The sequence below is a fragment of the Bacillus rossius genome, chromosome 7, assembly GCF_032445375.1.
Source record: "Bacillus rossius redtenbacheri isolate Brsri chromosome 7, Brsri_v3, whole genome shotgun sequence".
Lineage (NCBI taxonomy): Eukaryota > Metazoa > Arthropoda > Insecta > Phasmatodea > Bacillidae > Bacillus > Bacillus rossius.
The window spans coordinates 33,910,570-33,930,050 of NC_086335.1; the positions used below are offsets into that span (position 1 = coordinate 33,910,570).

The 19,481-nt window shown below is 40.5% G+C and overlaps 1 protein-coding gene across 1 annotated transcript; it reads left to right on the forward strand.

The window, feature by feature from the left end:
* The first annotated feature begins 4,024 nt into the window (after positions 1 to 4,024).
* Positions 4,025 to 18,617, forward strand: LOC134533800 (ER membrane protein complex subunit 2-A-like). The gene is made up of 8 exons (XM_063371467.1): positions 4,025 to 4,274; positions 4,375 to 4,488; positions 7,967 to 8,117; positions 13,315 to 13,458; positions 14,217 to 14,373; positions 17,133 to 17,228; positions 17,658 to 17,755; positions 18,060 to 18,617. Exons 1-8 carry the CDS (start codon positions 4,235 to 4,237, stop codon positions 18,139 to 18,141), a joined length of 882 nt encoding a protein of 293 aa, XP_063227537.1. The 5' UTR covers positions 4,025 to 4,234; the 3' UTR covers positions 18,142 to 18,617.
* The last annotated feature ends 864 nt before the right edge of the window (positions 18,618 to 19,481 follow it).

The window sequence follows — 19,481 nt, forward strand, 5'->3', positions numbered from 1 at the left end:
GTTCAAGCCTGGGAGGGAGGGAGCATTACGTAGGTAGGAGGAATGGTAAGTTGTTCCAAGGATAATGCGATGAAGTCCGTCTTCACGAGCCTCTGTTTATTCCGTAAAGAAATCCAGCCGCAGCCTGGCTGGTACGTCGCGGAACGAGCGTCCTCCCCGCCGCGACCCGGACTCCCGGAAATAAGTCTCGTCCTCAAGATGCGACCCGAAACGACAGAGAAGGTAACCCCGTAGCTAATCGTACCGTTACGAAAGTTCCGTATTGGCACACAGCACGTACGTGGCCCGTCACGTAAGCGGAAAAGGTCCAGTAGATACACGTACTGACTGAGAGATTCGGCGGTTCGAAGAGGCACTTACACGGCCTATGACGTATGCGGCTAAAGTCCCGAAAATATATACGTAAAACTTGGAAAGTCCAGCGGTATAATGAAAGCTAAAGAAGAGCAGCTCGGCTGCAGAGGCAGTCCCGTGAAAGTATACTGACTGCTAACTCTGAGCTAAGAAAATGCGTCGCTCGAGCGGAGCGGAACGGAACGCACGTCTACTCACTCTCGCGTCTGATACACTACTGCCCTCCTCCGCCTGCTAGCAGGCCAAAGCCGCGGAGGAGTAGAGGGGAAATCGGCCGGCGTGGGAGAGGCCCGCCTCGTGGTGCGTCAGGCTGCAGATACATAGCTGACATAACACTTGAATGAAAACTCAGAACTATTATAACGATATAAAAAGTGGAGGTCAACGGACGGCCGGCCGCTGCGCTCGTCGACACTGGAGCGAGCGACGTCTTCATGCGGCCCTCGTTCGTGCCCGCAGGCGCGTTACGACCAGGCGGCGGCGAGCTACGCCTGGCCACCACGACGCACACCGGGCGGATGCTCGGACACGCCGAGATCGCGGTGAGTACCAGAGGATCGGACAGTTGTGTATCTGTGGTGGTGGTGCAGGATTTGCGTGAGAAGGTGGTGCTGGGACTCTCCTGGCTAGTCCAGCAAGATGCGGTCTTAGCGCTGGAACCTTCCTGCCTCATCCTGGGTGCGGGCGGAGAGATGTGTAGTGTACACTCTAGGACAGACGCCCCTCCACCAGAACACAGTACTGGCCCTGTAGGACGTGCGCATCGACGTCCCCCCCCCCCCATTCACAAGGCTGAGGTAAACAAGATCCTGCCCCCCACACATGCCAGCACAGCTGCCGACGGGCTTGAGACTCCTCCCGACGCACACCCGCCCGGAGGACCGGAAACGGACACAGAACATGACCCCCGCGAGGTCCCCTGCTCCACAGCAGCCCCGACACGGGGGGAAGCCCCCGAGAGCAAGCCCTCCCCGAGGCAAGAGGAGCCTGCGGGGACATACACCACGCCACGCCGGCAGAGAAGAGGGCCGACCCCGCCGTGCCCGGCATCGGGTAATGAAGGTCGCGGGGGAGTGCCCCGAGGGGAGTAGCCCGCGAGAGCGCCCTTGACGGGAGCGCCGACCCCCGTTCCACCTGGCCGAGTACGTCCTGGGCAGTCTTGTCATGCCGCCCCACACATCACGTGCCGCGGCGCCGCCTCCCGGCCCAGCTGCCCATGCAGCGACCGAGGCGGCGTCCGCCAGTGCCGACACTCCACGCGCCACGGTGCCGCCTCCCGGTCCAGCTGCCCACGCAGCGACCAAGGCGACGTCCGCCTGCACCAAAACCTCACGCGCCGCCGACGCTGAGGCCCCACGCGCCATGGGATCGCGTGTCGAAGGGTGCCGGCTGTGCTAGGGGGTCGTCGTACCGCGGAAGCGGGAACATGGGGCGGAGACATGCTTCCACTGGGGGGGGGGGGGGCTTTTGACGTCGTACTGACCATGGCCGTTAAGCCCGTGCTCCGCACCGCCAGTACCGTATCCTGTTTTTGGAGCGCGCCCTTTGCCCAGCCGGATTGAGTCAGGCGAGCGCCTCGGGCGTGACCCCAATAGACGTAATGAAATTTAAAGGTACGGAACCCCGGAGGCTCGAACCCATAATTAAATTAAGGGATAAGCCATTAGTACGAAATTACTAATTACCCGACATGTAATAAGTGCGTCGTAGCCACTCCGGGCGAGTACACCACGCACAGAGCAGAAACAAACCTCATTAACAGTCACCGCGGCCACTGGCTTTAATTAAAATGCCCGTGACTATGATCAAGTCAGAATAGGAGAAATCCCTCTAAAACAATTCGCAGTGGGACAATATGTTAGTAAATTTGCAGTCGCCAACTTGATGTCACAATTTAAATAATTAAATACATTAAAACCATTGTTAAGCATTAAGCACCCAATTACCAGGTGCTACATTTTAATTGGGCACCTGGAACATGTTTTAACTGGTAATAGAGTTAATTCAATTAATATAAGTTTTTTGACGCCTACTCACAAAGAAGAGAAAGTTTCTCTTCCTTGCGAGGCGGCCATGTTCGGCAGTCTCAAACCACTCCGCGCTGGGAACAGACGTGTGTCCGTGGGCAGCATTCAAGTTTCTTTCATTGATTATTTTTATTCTGTACTAAATCTTTAAATTTAAAACTTTTTATTAATTCATCGCTGCCCACTTCGACTCGGCGCGTATTTTACGGAACCGGGCCTATCCCGACCACCTTCATCGTGATCACCGTCGTATCACTCACGTAAGTGTTTCGCTGAACTTAGGAGCCCGCTCATCGACCCCCCCTCCTCTGCAACCGTTAACTTTCGGCGCTGTCCGTATCCAGCGAGCATATTCCCATGCCCTGCGAGACTGCCGCGGTAACCATTAGTGTCGTGTAGTGTTATGTTTTTTTTGTGTTAATCGTGTAACGGCTAGACATCGCCAAGTGTTGGTGAGAGTGTTTTGTAGCGGGACTAAATTAAATGTAATTCTCACCAACTCGTGTACACTAATTTTCCGTAGTCTCCCGTCCTCCACACGGCCGAGCGGCCTTCACAGTCAAGGGAGAGCCTTTCAGGGTAGATTCAAGCTGTGTACCTGGCGGGGCACGCGGGGGCAGAGTACCTACGACCCAACACCAACGGCCTAGCAACCCGCTAGCCTGGCGCCCCTCTGGACAACAAGAGCATCGCGACGCCCGTAGCGCCCGTCAGGTACCCCCCGGGCCTTTCACAGAGGTCGGGTGATGGCAGATGTGTCCTAGGGACTGATTCGTTAGTACGTTCGGTGGCACGTGTTGCCTTCTGACTGCCCCGTGCGGGCCAAAACTAAGTAGCCGGTAAGCTAAGTTGGGGCGTGAAGCGCCGACGTAAAGTCTCGTAGTCTCCCCACAGTACTTACGTATTACGTAGAACACTCATCTTGGAGCACTGATTTAATTAAGTGAAATACCTCATGGTAGATCGAGGCCGACCGCGGAACTGTACGTAAAAGATTAAGAAGATATTATACTATTGAAACTACATGTCGGTGAAAGCAAAGGTTGATGGTTACGCGTTGCGCACAGGCTGCCGGCCTCTCCGAGCTTCTGAAGGACACTGCCGGTGTCGCTGTGCGTGACCCTCCTCAACCGCCATCCCTCCTGCGGAAACGTGTGAATTTCGCGGGAAACTGAACCGGCCAGGTTCGGGACAAAGCGCACAGTGAAACATGATTTTGAAAGGACTGAAATATTAATTGATGAAAATAATGTTTAATAAAAATTGTGGAAAAATATGCATAGAATAATTTGTTGTAGTGCGGCGGACGGATATGCTATACCCGGCCGGATCCTTCCGCCGACGTAGCATTCGTTGCCTGGCGTTCGCCTCGTCGCACGAACTACACTTTGTTGCGCGCACGAGCGCGTTCGGTGCACACGCCTTTGCGAGACGTTGATGAGGCATAGTTGGTCTATGTGACATAGAGGAGCATTGGCGGTCGGCGTCAGTACAATGCTATAATAATAATATTACCAATGCAACAGACTAGCCCATATTCGAAAAAACAAAATAATGACACTCATTTGTTTAACAGCGGTGCGATGGAAATAAAATATTCCAAGTGTCCAGCAAATATTGTAGACTATTAAATTCCTAACTCTATGCATTAGTTACTACATTATTTAAATCTCCCGCCTAGAATTTTTATCTCATTGACGTCACAGATGTGTAACCAGAATGGAGTTAGGAATTGTCGAATGTGATTGGCTAGGATGTGTTGTGTTTCTAACATGATAGTTATATGACTACAACAGCAGACATTTGAATTTAATGAAGTTTTCGGAATAAATAATAGTTTCTCGCCTTTAGAAATGGAAAGAAGTGAAAATATTGCGGCAATGCATTGGACAGGTTAATTTTAGGCTACCAATAACATGAACTGATAAATTATGATAATCTACTTTTTAAGTTTTCAGTATTGTTAATTATATATATTTTTTCTTTATTTTAGAGGCTCGTGATCTACTGAGGTGTTGGCGTGAAGAAAATGTTCGGGAGAGTTCGAAAGTTGTTGACATATGGGAATCTGCCCTTACTAAGAAAATGAATAAACTTGGCGATGAAAGTTAGTATTAAGTCTACAGCACTAAAAATAAAAGTTGTAAATACTTGTTTGATTCTTAAGGCCCTACTACAGTGAGCCAATTGTCTGCAGTGCCTTAGATCTAATGCCTATTTTGATTTGGAATCTGATTGGCTTTCAGCTGCTTGTCATGCGTCTACAGTCTGCAGCAGAGCAGAATGATGCTGACGGTATTTGTTAGCATTAATTCGATCAGAATGCTCTTACTGTTCACACTATTGATGTGATTCATTGAACTGAACTTAAATTTCACTTACAATCGGGCTTTCACCTAGTGGCAAGGATTCCTCTGCTTACTTCACTTTTCCCCCTTCATCATTTTCCTTAAGTCCTTTGCATTACTCACTTGCTTTGCAATATTCATCCCTCAAGCCCATTCCACTCCCTCTGATCTCTTCTTTCTCTGTACCTACCTCTGTGAACCGTAGTTCGCTGCTTTCCTCAGCCTCCCTCTCTCTTTGTCTATCTGAACAGTATTACTGAACTTTCAATCCTACTTTTCTATGACTTTTTCCACCCCAACTCTCTAATGATTTCAAATGGTCTATGCTATCTCACCTTCTTGGCCTTCCCTTTGCCACATACCCATGACCCATTTTGCTGCTCCGCACTGAACTTTTTCCAGCTCCCTTATCTCTATCTCTAGGTACGGGTACCAGACCATTGCTGCATACTTTATCATCGGCCTGACTAACGAGGAGTACGACCTTTACCCTCCGTCTTATTCCCTGCAGGGTCCTGCCAAACGCCCTCCTCCCGGTCCTTATCACCCGCTGCACCTGTTTTGCCCATCACAGGTTGCTCTGCAGGGTTATCCTCAGGTACCTTTACTTGCTTGCTTGCTTGCCCCTTGCAATCCTTCTTTACCTTCCTCTTCCTCGTGAAACTGACCACCTTCATCTTACATTTAATTACATTTCATTTTCCACTGTCAGCGTTCTAGACGTACCAGATCCCCTTGTAAGTGTCTCCCTTCCCCCATTGCTTTATACATCACACAGTCGTCCACAAACATAGTCAGATGTGTGATAGAAGTGCACAGGTGCAGTAACAATCGGTAAGTCAAAATTTATTTGTAAATAAAGTTTTTGATGCTATTACTTTATTCTTCTCAAATACATAGGTAAAAACAAATAAAAAACAAATTCATGTAAAATGCATACAGCAATTACAAATATCACTCATTTACAAGGTACACTAATCTAGGCTATTTTGTACTCTGCTTAATCTAGTCAAGATGTTGAAAAAGAGAACCCAATTACCAAGTCTAAAAATCATCTCGAGAGATATATTGAATATAATGCTTCAAATATGTGCATAGTTAAATAATTAATATAGTGACCATCACTTGGCCACCAGTAGTGTAGTTAGCAGTATGAATCTGAACAGAGGTTGGCAACATCACTGCAGTTAGCAGTCTCATTTGCTTGTAGAGTTTTTAGGTTTCTTGGGATAGTATTCTACAATACATACACTCATGAATATGAAAATGGTTTTTTTTATTTTGTTTTATGGAAAGGAAGGAAGGTCCCGTTCATCAGCTGATATGTTGATACAGTGGCATTAATGCTTTCTAATAAATTACGAGTGATTAGCCCCTACACTTACAATCTCTATAATTTCTTGCACATACCTACATCAAACCAATTTTTTTTTTTTAAATTTTTTTTCCTGAAAGAACATGTGAAGAAAGTAACTGTGTTATGCCTTTTATGCTAATATCTCTAGAATCCCAGTTAAGTGGATCATTTGAGACCGGAGCCGATATGGTGTAACGAAAATCCAGGGTAAGTGAATAGTTGGAACAAAAAACCATAAAGATAATGTAGGTACATACGGAAAATGTTATTTGAATTTAAAATTTACGTCACCTTCCATCTCTGTCTTGGCGTACAGCATGACTCATGGTGTCATACAGTCCCGTGCTAACTGTACAATTCAGTTACAATTGTGCGCACCAATGAAATCAATAATGCTGCCTGTAATTCTTTAAGTGTATATTTAAGTTTTCTCTCTGATTATCATGCAAGTCTTATTTTTTTTTCTTTTTTTTCTTTTTTCCTCTAAATTGGTCCGGGTGATCAGGGTGATCTGTGTTTAAAGGCAGCATACTTAAGGAGGTTGTGCTGCAGTTGATATTGTCAGATTGTTTTATCTTACTAAATGTGCAAAACATCTTTTTGATTCAGATTTTTTTTTAAAAAAAATGGAAATATTAGGTGTAAAAGAAATAAAATTCCAAGCAATTTTTAAAATTAAAAAAAAAAATATTATTTAGTTCTTTATAAAACTTAATGTTTATTTTGGTTGCTTCGCATTGTAGCTTGACAGTTACAGACAAACATTGCAGAAGTAAACTTTCAAAATATTTATAGTGAAATTTTATGAATGTACATTTCCATACAGATTTCTTGAAGAAGAGATATGAACCATGGATGACACAAGATATCAGAGATTTTTTTAACAGCAATGCTGGTCTTTTTTTTTATTCCTGTTAGTGAAAAAGTAATAGAGTTAAATTAAAAATTTAGAATTAATAATAAAAATGAATAACTAATGGCAATAATATCAATATAAATTCCCATTTAGGTTCTCTTTCTACTAGAAGAAATATCTTAGATACTATATTTGTCTGTAATTGTTAGTCACAACCTTAATTGTTCTTTTTTTTTTTGAAGTTTCCAGCATTAAAATTTTTGCATTTAATACTCACTACCTACCTTTCTTGTATAACCTAAATAAACCTAATGACATTATCAATAGACTTGTTACGCATTTCATTAAATATGAGAACTCTTTCATAAACCAGCTAGAGATAAGTAACATGCTAAAAATGTTTTTCCCCTACAGTGATGTTAACTTTATTATTTTTTATCTTTTATTTCCTTACTTATCATTGGTATACTATAATAGCTATGCTTAATCATCTTTTGTAATAATCATTTGCTGTCATATTTACTTCAGTTTATGTTTTCTTGTTATTATGTTGTTTTATAATACCTATGATTGTGGTTGTACTTGTTGTGTCAAGGTTTTGTGCCATTGTGTGGTCCCTGCAAGTGTGAAATGCTGACTGGTTGGTTTGGAGCTGCTTGTGTGTGGTGTCCATCTGCACGGATTGCGTCTTGTAGGTGGTGCCCACCTTTGCGTGGTTCTGACTTTCTTGCGGTGCATGTGGTCTCATGCTTTTGTGCATTTGTGTTTTTGTAATTCTTGTCTTTTGTTTTTATTTTTATTTGTGTCCACCATAAAAGTGTCATAACTGTTGGTGGGCATGTCACAAATGATAATAAATAAATAAAAATAAAACCATATTACTATTCGACAATTCGGCAAAATCGCAAATCCGCCGGCCGTGGCGGAACAAGCCAGGCTAAAGACGCACAGCTGTTGACAACGTGTGGATGCTCCGCACTAGACCCGAGTGACAGCGGAGCGCCCGGACCGGGGGGTGTTGCAGAGCTGCTGGTGTTGGAGCAAGTGTGTGTGGCCGCGCTGGACTGCAACAGGCAGGAGGTCGCGGAGCTCTGCCTCAAGGCTCTGCGGGCGGAGTTCCCGACCAGCCTCCGCGTGCACCGCCTCAGGGTCCTGCAGCTCGAGGCGCTCCAACAGTATGTTGGCCCGTTCACCGACAGTTGGAAACACTTGCACGAATGACACGTCGTCATCAACAACACCACTGCCGGCATTTTCATTTCACCCAGAGATTATCGTTACCGTCTGTTTACATTTCGGTACAGTTTTTCCTGTTTTCTAGCAGATTAAATTTTCACATTTTCAGATTTTTGGTATTCCCGTTAAAACTACACTGACGTTCGGCATGGTATGGTCACTTTCCAGAATGTGAATATTTGTCCTTGTTTGTGACGTAGATTCTATTTCCTCCACGTAGTTCGGACCAATTGCATATTCAGGTGAATATATACTAGCCAGCCTTTGAGCATATTCACTGTACTTGGAGAATTAAGTTTTAAAATTATTGAGTTTACCTTGAATCATTTTATACTCGTTCCCTCTAGTGATTTCATGGGTTAAAAAAAATGTATAATATATTTTCTATATTTTAAATAAAGGATTCATATTGTAAGTATGTACTGATGAGTTAGTTTTAACAATTTTGATTGGGGGACGCACCACAACGCCGAAATACCACAACGCCGAACGTACAATAACGCCGAATACCATAACGCCGAATTCCAAATTGACCACAACGCCGACGACCCGAAAACTGCTGTGTACCACAACGCCGAATGACCACAACGCCGAAATACATTAACGCCGAAAAATGTCATTGCAGTACTGCCACAAAAACAAACTCAGAAGAAAGTCACTAAATATACTGAAAGAGAATTCCAAAGAGAATACCATAACACCGAATGCCACAACAACGAATCTTAAATATGACCATAACGCCGAAACCATTATATGACCATAAGGCCGAAACCATTATATGACCATAACGCCGAAACCACAATATGACCATAACGCCGAAATTCTAATATGACCATAACGCCGAAACCATAACTTGTTGCCTACCTGCCAGGCATTGAAATGCTGTATTCGTAAGATAAGCGCACTCTTTTGCAACTGTGAAGCTAAACATTATACAGCCAACATGTTTATCAGTACTGATTTTTCCCCTAGTTAAAACATAACAATTTCTTATTTTTTATAGGGCAAATGGAACATTGATCGAAATGAAATATATTTTTGAAATAATAATTGTTTTTTTTACAATTCAAAGTCATATGAATGTTTTTTATTTCGAAAATGCGACGTTTTTACGAGGGTTTCAAGAAGAGTAGGCGGCCTTTGAAATGTCAGCTCGTTATAGTTGATTTGAGGAAATAAATTAGATATGAAGTAGCGCCGGGAATGATGGGCAGGAGAAACACGAGATCCCGAAAAAAATTGGCAACTTTCGTTGAAAATCTGGAAGTAAATTGGACCCGGATCGCCTTGCTGGGAGGCTAATGCTGTAGCTAACCCCCACTCTTGCAGTGCGGATGAGTTACTAATATATTATTCGATTCATAATTACGTAGTTATAACAAAAATGTTAAGTTTACCGCTTGAAGTCCCGTAGGTACACGCTGCACAATGAAAACACTGCATGCTCGTTCAATTGCTTGTGCGTGAAGGGCGACTCAGAGTTGGAGGCACCGACGATAAGGGCGATATATCGATTAAGTGTCTCATTCACACAAGTCTCAATAAGTGTAGTAGTTTGTAGTTCGTAATTTACACATAAAGTATTTTTTTTAAATGTACGCTTTTTAAAAATAGTGCACCACTTGTCTGCAAAACAAGTATTATACCATTTTAGACTATTTTCATAACAATATTTACAATACTTTAGGTACATAAATTTAAAAACTATTTGATTCATTGCTATAAAATAATGTAGATAGGCTATAGATAATTGTATAATAGTGTCGAAATAATTAAGATATTCTTTAATACCAATAAGCCTACTATATTTATATTTAAAAAAATTATAACCACTGTAAAACTACCTGGCATTTCCCTAAGGAGCTCGCCTACATGTGCCTAAACTGCATTGTAGCATGTCAGAGTAATTTTTTACAGATTTAGTAAAGTGTCTTTATGCTGTTTATCTACGGAAAAAACACACACTCCTTTCATGAAAACATGCGCATGCGCAATATAAACACCTTTTAGATCGCGTCTAAATAGCCAAAAATGGGGTGTTTAGGGTGCTATTTCAGAAAATGTACTAGCTGGATACAAATGAAACTACTTAAAGGCCTTGCAATAGGCGGGCCCCTTAAAGGCGTTCAAGTGTGAAAAATTCACAGTTTGATGTTTATTATAAATAACGTTAATTCTATATACATTAGTTGTAAGCATAGTTTGCATATTTTCTAACTTATGTTAAATAATAGTTAGATATACTAATTGTACGACTGTAATGCTTTTGCAACACATTCTTTGCCTTTATCACTTCTGACTGACTGGCAGGATTTTATTTATATAAGTACGGCCATAAAATAAAAATAAATTTTAGCGTTATTGCTTTTACAGGATCACGATGCACGATAGCTGCACTCTCAAGTTTCGACTTCTGAGCAAACGTTTTCTTCTTGGGACAGTACGATTGTTTCCTTCGCCCCATTGTTGTAAAATAACTATTAAGAAATCTTAGGCCCATTCTACAATGACACATATACGGAGACGAATCCCACGGAACAGAGCTTCTACAATAGCACGCCGACGGAGACGGACCCGCATGGACCAGCTCAGCAATGCTGAGGTCTTCCGTTTATGTTGCTCCGTTCGACCAATAGGAGCACGTTATTTTTTCACTGCTGTTCTCAATCTACATTTGTGTTTTCATACTTACAACTAAAAGATATTTGTTTTTATTTATTTTTGTTAAATTTTAATTTTTTATTTGACAGAAACAAAATGGAAACAAGTGTTGTGTTTGAATTCTTCGCGTGTTTTTCGTGACGAATTTTAACTAACTGCTGATTTTTATGGTAAAATATTCTATATATATATATATTTTTATATATATATATGACAAGATGGAGAAAAACTTTAAAATGAAATGTTTAAACGTAAGATGAGGAGAGTTATGCCTTCCATTATTTCGGAATTCCTTTCCAAATGGCTATTTCTATATTTCCGGATATACTACCGTACATATACAAGGATTTAAAAAGTAATTAATTTGATACTCTTAGTTTTATGTGACGTCACGCTTGCTATTTACTGGCTGTTTTTCTTACGGGTCTGTGTAATTGTAGAAAGAGAAAAATACGGACGGAATGGAACAACGATCCGATCCATTTTCGTTTTCGGTCCCGTCTGTTCCGTTACCGTTGCATTGTAGAACAGGCCTTACTAGAAAAACGTAACGATTTTTCACTATACACACAGTACCTACTGCATCACGGCAACGTATATTTATGGCAAACCCAATATAATATCTGACCTACGCTTTCGAACTGAACATACATATATTTAGTTTACATAAATATTCACACTGTCGGCTACGAAGTTGTCACGTTTTGTGTTCTGGACTTTCCGGCGCTCTTCGTTCACTTGGAAAAGAACAAACGAGTTAGTGACAACTGCGCGCCTTCCTTAGCACACTGGCCGCGCCAAGCACCTCCCAGCAGCGCACTCCACGCATTCTAACGGGCTCTTCGGAAGCAACGTTTATCCTCGCGGTATAGTTCTTGGGCTCCTGCACAAACCAATTACCTTTCTTGAACGCAGTAAACGTACGAACGGGACCTAACTCTAGCTCTATCAGTTTACATACATGCTATTTTACAAATTCGTCGCTACGCTTTAATAAGATAAATTTATAATTAGGTGCATGCAATTTATAGTAGCCAAGTAAATAATATTTGATTTATTATTTATGGAAATCACACTAATTTCTATCTATGCTAGGCTCCAAATAAAGTCCCTGGGAATGAAAAAACAGCCAAATATGTTCACTAATTATACTTTCATAAAATCTGTAACATAAATACGAATGGTGCAAGAAAATATTATTAGGTGTACTATGCGTATTTTTTTTTTTTTTTTGTTAAACACATTTGTACCGCAGTTAAATACGCATTTGCGGCTAGAACAAGATTTATTCTTAACATGAAAAAATTCACAAACCCCTGCGATAAGTCAGGAATTTATGAAATGTAATTTTCAAGACCCTAAAACCCCCGAATATCTCAACCGCACCATTTCAGCATTAGCCTTTCAGGAAACCATTGAAAACCGGAATCAATGTTTAAAAGTTGGACATTGTTTGGTACAAATATAAAACTACTATTATTGCGTCCAAACCACCTTAATACAATGCATCATTATGTTATATAATCATTTTGCAAGACTTAAATGTTTTCCAAGCGTTTGAATAGCTACTTCAGTTAGGTATATATGTACCTCCACAGTGCACAATGAAACTTAGGCATGCGGGCTAATAATGATACATAGAAGTGGGTTTAAATGCTATCATGAAATGATAACGAAGCAGTAACTGAGGAGACAGCTCGAGAGGAATGATTTTATAAATCACTATTGCGTTCACCAAGTATCCGGGGCTACTAATCATCGCTAACAATTTATATAATAACTGACAATTATAATTTATTTTAATTAATTGTGCCGCTTTACAACTACAGATAAGATTCTAAACTTTTCTGCTTTCGTTATAAAGAAAATAAGTTTCCAAATACTGCGTTTAGGTTCCTGGCTGGTAGGCAACACGCTTGGGATTCGGCGCTGTGGTCAAATACGGATTCGGCGTTGTGGTCAAGTATGGATTCGGCGTTATGGTCAATTTGGATTTCGGCGTTATCGTCAACTTTGAATTCGGCGTTATTGTCAATTACCGATTCGGCGTTATGGCATTCGGCGTTATGGCATTCGGCGTTGTGGTATTTCGGCGTTAAGGTACTTTTAGAAACACACATAAATTTATTTAGTTCTTTTCAGTTTGCTCATGTGGCACTCCCGGAGCAAAATTTTTCGGCGTTGTGGTCATTCGGCGTTGTGGTACAGAGCAGTTTTCTAGCTGTCGGCGTTGTGGTCAATTTGGAATTCGGCGTTATGGTATTCGGCGTTATTGTACGTTCGGCGTTGTGGTAACGACCCTTTTGATTGCTTTTTATTATGCAATGTCAAGTTAAGAATAATTATACCATTAAATTGCAAGGTTTTTTTTATATCTGATAGTGCTTGTTTTTTTTTTAATATTATAAACATGTTCTGAATGAATTATATAATATACTAAATAAAATATGTATATATGAATGTTTTTGTATTTAGGTATGATGAGGCATTGGATTTGCTGGAGAAAATAATCAAGCAAGATGAGACGAATGCAGCTCCACGAAAGCGAAAAGTAGCTATTCTCAAAGCAAAAGGAAGAACTTCAGATGCCATTAAAGAACTTACAGAATATCTGAAGAAGTATGTATGATGGTGTTAAATGTCAGTGAACCCCAGTTTTCTCAAATTCAAATCTTGAATCTGAATGCCAAAGACTTCCTTGAATCCACCCCTTCAATCAAAATCTAGGTGTCAAGGGTCAAAAATAAAATAATGTACAAGAAAAAAAACTGCTGTTGAAACATTTTATCATTTGAATGTTTGTTTCACAAATTTTCCAGAATCAATTCCTATTGTAATTTTATTTATATAATTACATATCAAATGTACAGTATCATGGGAATGGTAATATGATAGATATGAAGGGAAAAAAAAATTTACCTATTAAATTTCTGTGTTGTATTATTGAATTTACTTCATTTCTCCAATATTATTCTAAGAATCTTTATCCTCAAATCTCTAATCATTCAATTGCTAGAGATTCGAGGGTTAGACCTGGTCAAGTCATGTATAACAATTTCTCTTTGTGTCAAAAATGTTTCCTGGAATGCTAAACAAACAACCTCAGAGCATTGTAGTTGAAGGCCAATGGGAAAATTTCTTTAATATGTACTTTAGGGATTAACAATGTAATCCTTTTTAACTACAAATTGCTAATTTTTATGACTATATTATCCTCAAATATTTTTCTTAGAATCTTTTTACTCAAATATCCAATACTGAGGATTTGATGGTATTTGAGGATTTGGTTGGCCCATCCTCGGTCATCATTCATTGTTCAAGGCAAATGTCGACATTTGACGTTTCTTGGCAGCTGAAGCGTGTGGTGCGTGTTGCAGGTACATGAGCGACCAGGAGGGGTGGCAGGAGCTGTGCGAACTGTACTTGTTCGAGCAGGACTTCAACAAGGCAGCCTTCTGCATGGAGGAGATAATACTGCACAACCCACACAGCCACCTGATACACCAGCGCTATGCCGACATCAGATACACACAGGTGCCGTTAGTTCGTCGTGAGATCCTTGTGCTGTTTCAGTGGCGTGGAGCTGCGATTGATCACGACAGTGCAGGAGACGAGTGTCTCGGATGATCTGAAACCGTGGTTTCTGCGAGTATTCAAATAATATTCAATATTCGTGAATAATTTTATATTCGATTCATTATTTCTAATCAAATAATTTTTACTTTTTAGTTATTCATTACCAATATTCAATATACTAGGTCGAGATACACAAAGAGGGACTCATACTCAAAACAATTTTGAAAAAATGTGTAACTTGTATAAAGCCAATAAACAATATGTGATTATAATTTGAAGTTATTAATAATACTCTATTTTTTTTTACATATAGAATCACTTGGTTCAATAAACTAATTTTAAAACTTAAAATTTTACTGGTTTAAAAGATTCATTGCCAGTTTTTTTTTTTTTACATTTATATTTTTGGACTACTGTTTCTGTGAAAAAAATATTTCACTCAGTTAAAATATGATTAGAAAAATACTCAGAATTCATGAATAATTTGGTATTCAATTATAAATTCAAATAGATTTCAAAAAAATTAGGATTCACAGAAGCCTAATGTCAAGATTACCGTATTTACTCGTGTATAGCGCGCCCTCGTGTATAGCGCGCACCACGATTTTTGCAACTAATTCCAAAGAAAAAAAAATTGAAATTTTTTTTTCCCCCATAAATAAATTTTACTAACATTTTGTGGTACCTGATTATTTAAATTGATGTGTGGTGATGCGTCAGGAAAATACATAAACTCTGCTGTCTAAACGGAAGATAATGAAGCGCTATATCGTCACAACTGGTACGTGGAAGGAAGGAAGGGAGGGAGGCGTGCCGCGCTACGTTGCTAAGCTGGCGCGGAGAACTTGATGACTCACCGGTGAGGAATGGAGGAAGCGAAGAAGTTGCCGGGGGGGGGGGGAACTGGTGACAACATTCTCTCTTTCTCTCTCTCTCTTTTTACTAGCTTCTGAGCTGGCGTTCTGTAAAGGGGGGAGGTCTAAAAATAAACAAGAGACCATGATGTGCGAGCTTGCGCGCGCGCGCGTGTGTGTGTGTGTGTGTGTGTGTGTGTGTGTGTGTGTGTGTGTGTGTGTGTGTGTGTGAAACAGAGGCCTTGTTGCTTGTGCGTATGTGTGGGGGCTGGCCAGAAACGTTACCCGTCACCCGGCAGTTAACGACTTCCACTCCTCCCCGCCTCCTCCCCCCAAAATTTTTTTTCCCCGTGTATAGCGCGCATCCTTATTTTTTTCCTTTACTTGAGGAGGAAAAAGGGCGCGCTATACACGAGTATATACGGTATATTTTTTTAATTTTTACCTATATGAATTTGAGAATCGCTCTATTCCACCTGACTTTGTTGCATTTTCATGGTTGCTACAGGACTAGAAAACTGGGAAAACCGGGAAATGTCAGGGAAATTAAAATGGTCAGGGAATCCCAGGAAATGTCAGGGAAAATGCTACGAATTCTGGAAATTTTAAAGTTGCGTATAATTCAAACAAAGCTTTGTTTTGATGCGCTCGTACCGCTACCGAAAGACTCCGCTAAAAGGCTGCTGCTTAAGGTACACGGCAACTGCAACGTTTTTTGTCCGTTGCAATAGGCTGTTACAACCACCCACCATAACTTCTGGCCAATCCAGGCACTCGTTTGTTCACTAGCGAACCCAGGCCTTCATTTGTTCATGTTTTGCCCCTTTTTAATTTGCCCTTGAGACTTTGTATTATGTTCCGTTCCATGCTGTGAACTGAAGAACGGACATGGCGTTGTTTATCTTTTGAAGGCTATTTTCACGTGGAATAAGGTGAGTACAAAGCTTATTACGTGAATTTAAAGGCGTTGTTTCAGGTGAAGTTAGTTTTTGATGCGATCATAAGAAAATAAAGTGCACTTGATAAAGAGGCAATATCAATTCTCATTACATTTTTTCTACCTATTTTTTTTAAAATTTTTTTCCAACCGTTATAATCCGTGAGTTCTGTTGCGTGACACTTGTGTATAAAAAAATATGCATAACTGAACATGTTTTCCCCCAGAATCGTTAGTTAACATTGTAAGAGTATTGCATGTTGTAATGCTGCTATTGTAATTCTCTAAGTAGGCCCGTTATATTGCTAGGTGTGAATTTGTAATAGTAGTTTTTGTATTTGTGTAGTTATATTTTTTTAAGAATTCATAAACAATAATGTTTTAACCTAACCTGAAAATATTATGTACTTTTTTTTTAGCTTAGAGATGTCGAAGAAAACTACTTTTAAGGAGAATTGGCTCAAGGAGCCACAGTTTCAGCATATCAAACCCTCTGCTAAAAAACATAAATTCTGCGTACTGCACTTTGTGCTACAAAAGTATTCAACTCAGCAATATGGGTCGAAGAGCTCTCACCAGCCATGTCGAAGGAAAAAAAACACATTCGCAATTCTGCCGTCAAATTAACACAAAAAAAACCTTATTTTACCTCATGTTGAAATTTTTATATTACATTTAATCATGCACGTTAATATTTATGGTATGTACTTCAAAAGAAAGTCAGGGAATTTTTCTCTTAAATTTCTGGAAAACAGGGAAAAGTCAGGGAATTCTAAGATTCTATTTTTGTAGCAACAATGATTTTGACACTGCTTGAATGAATGTCAACATGAAAGTGCACTTAGTAGCCTTGCTTGTTAGTTATTACAGAGAATTAACTGACTGAGTGCTACAAAACCTGACTCACTGGTGTTGTCTTGTTGCAGGGTGGCACTGAGAACATAGAAATAGCAAAAGCACACTACTGTTTGGCACTGAAAATTAATCCTAACAACATTCGTGCATTGTACGGATTATTCATGGTAAGTGCTTTGTAAGTATGTTAGGTGTATCAGTTTACAGAAAGAACAAAAAATATTTATTCATTTAATGCAGTTCATAAAGAACAAAATATCATTGATACTACTACTACTACTTAGTACCTCAATTTTTTTTTTAAGAAATTTCATGTAAAATGTTTTTTTACTTATTATACTTGGATTATTAAACATAGTTTTACCCTTTTGAGAAATATTCTTTGATAGTAGCACCAATTTATTCAGCTTTTTAAGCTTTTTCAGCTTTTTTTAATAACATTTTACAGGTTAGGAAGTCTTTTAAGTTCTGAAGGGGGTAGAGTTCAAAGTCTTTCTTTAAATTTATATGTTCTGTGTCAACGTTGAATAATCTGCCATGTGGTTTTTTTACTGGGATTTATACTGGACCATTGCCATCTGACAAAATTGTTTCAGTGTTCCACGAATATTGCCTTGAACCCTAAAACCACTCCTGTGAAGAGGAAGGGTGCCAGCAAACTTGCCAAGTGGGCACTGAAGGAACTGAATAGCAGGTAATGTAACTAAGCCATTATTTGGGCTTTTTGGGCGTGATACTTCCTTCCACCATCTTAATGGAGTAGTTTTCTATATTATTTTTCAACTTTTAGTTTTGTGTCATTTTTCATTGTCATTACTATTCAATAACTATGGTTGTGGCCTTGTAAATGGTTTTATCAATGATAATAAGTGTTTATTTAATGGAGTTAAAAACCCTCACTAAGTCAATTAGTACTTAAACCCTAGCATAAGCTGAACGATTGGGTGCTGTTATTGTGTTGGTGAACATTGTGAATTAAATTCTACATTTTATTCCAGATATGAAGAAAAGTGTGTACAGGTCACTCCAATGGCAGCCTTGGAAGGATTGATAAATGCAGTTCACATTACAGCCTCTTAAGGTGGTGAATTTGTGAATCTCCAGACAACGTTATTAGGATGAATTTACTATTTTATTTCCATGTTTTTCTTAAGAAACATACCACATGTATAAATTTTGTCTCAATTTCATATACATATCCAGATGTTCAAGTGGTTTTGTACATCATGTTAATTGACTACAAGTTACAGTATACGTATTTATTTTGGTGTAACAATTGTTTGCAACATTATAATATTAAAATGAGTTAACTATGTACTATAATTATTGCTCCTCAGTTTGTTACTCTAAATAGAATTCTCAACATTCATATTCAGTCTCTTATAAGTGAACTAAGAATATCTCTGCAAATAATTGTAATTATATACACTAATAGTCTCGCCAAGTTGAAGTAAAGATGTGCTGCAAACAGTTAACAATGTTGTAGGTAGTTATTGTGAAAATGGTGTAGGGTTGGATGAATGTTATTTTTTAATAAAACAAAAATGAAACTATAATTGGCGAATTTTGTTGGAAAATGAAACAAAAAATAAAATATTTATTTATGGTTCACCTTTAAAGTGGATTTTTGAAGTGAAACTTCTTTGGACACGATAAGAGTAAAATTGTTTTGAAACGTTTCTGACGCTTAAAGGATGGAGAATAGGTTGTGGACAGTGCAGAGAACTTGTCAGGCCGTGATACCTTGAGCGGGCTCTATGTGGTTCAGGTGCAACCCTGCCATGCTACAGGGATAGGCGGGTACAGTGAGGAAAAGAGCTTGCAGGTGGCATATCGCACACTGCACACACACCCTGCCTCCCCTCTCCATTCCACATTGACATTACCATTCGCCAGCTGCCGCCGGAGTCAGGGCCAGTTTAAGCTTAGAGCAAACCAGAGGAATGCAGGTGTGTTGCTTATTTATTTTAACACCCGCCACTTTACCCTTTCTCTGTTTAGTAGGGAATCACCCCTTTTACTATCCATTAGCTGTCTTTCCCTCAGCAAGGCCCTTTGCCAGCGCCCCCACCAAACCCGAGGGAGGGGACAGGTAATATGGCTTGTGGCCTGGGTTTGACCCTGATGCCTTGCCGACACAGCCGCGGGGTGGTTTCTTAGCAGTTGGAGTACCTAGCAACATTAGGCTGCCGGGAAACAACTTACTGTGGATCTGCCACCCACGGCTGCCACATCCCGAACCCTTGGGCAGGACTGGAAGTACTCCGTGACATTGGTCCACTGGGAAAATGGTCATGCCTGATGACGCTGTGGTTGGTCAGGAACACAACCACAGCAGACCGCACCACCGCAAGCCTGGTCGGCTGGGCATCGGAAGCCACCAGTTACCTCTCAAACCACAGTGTTGATTTACACGGATT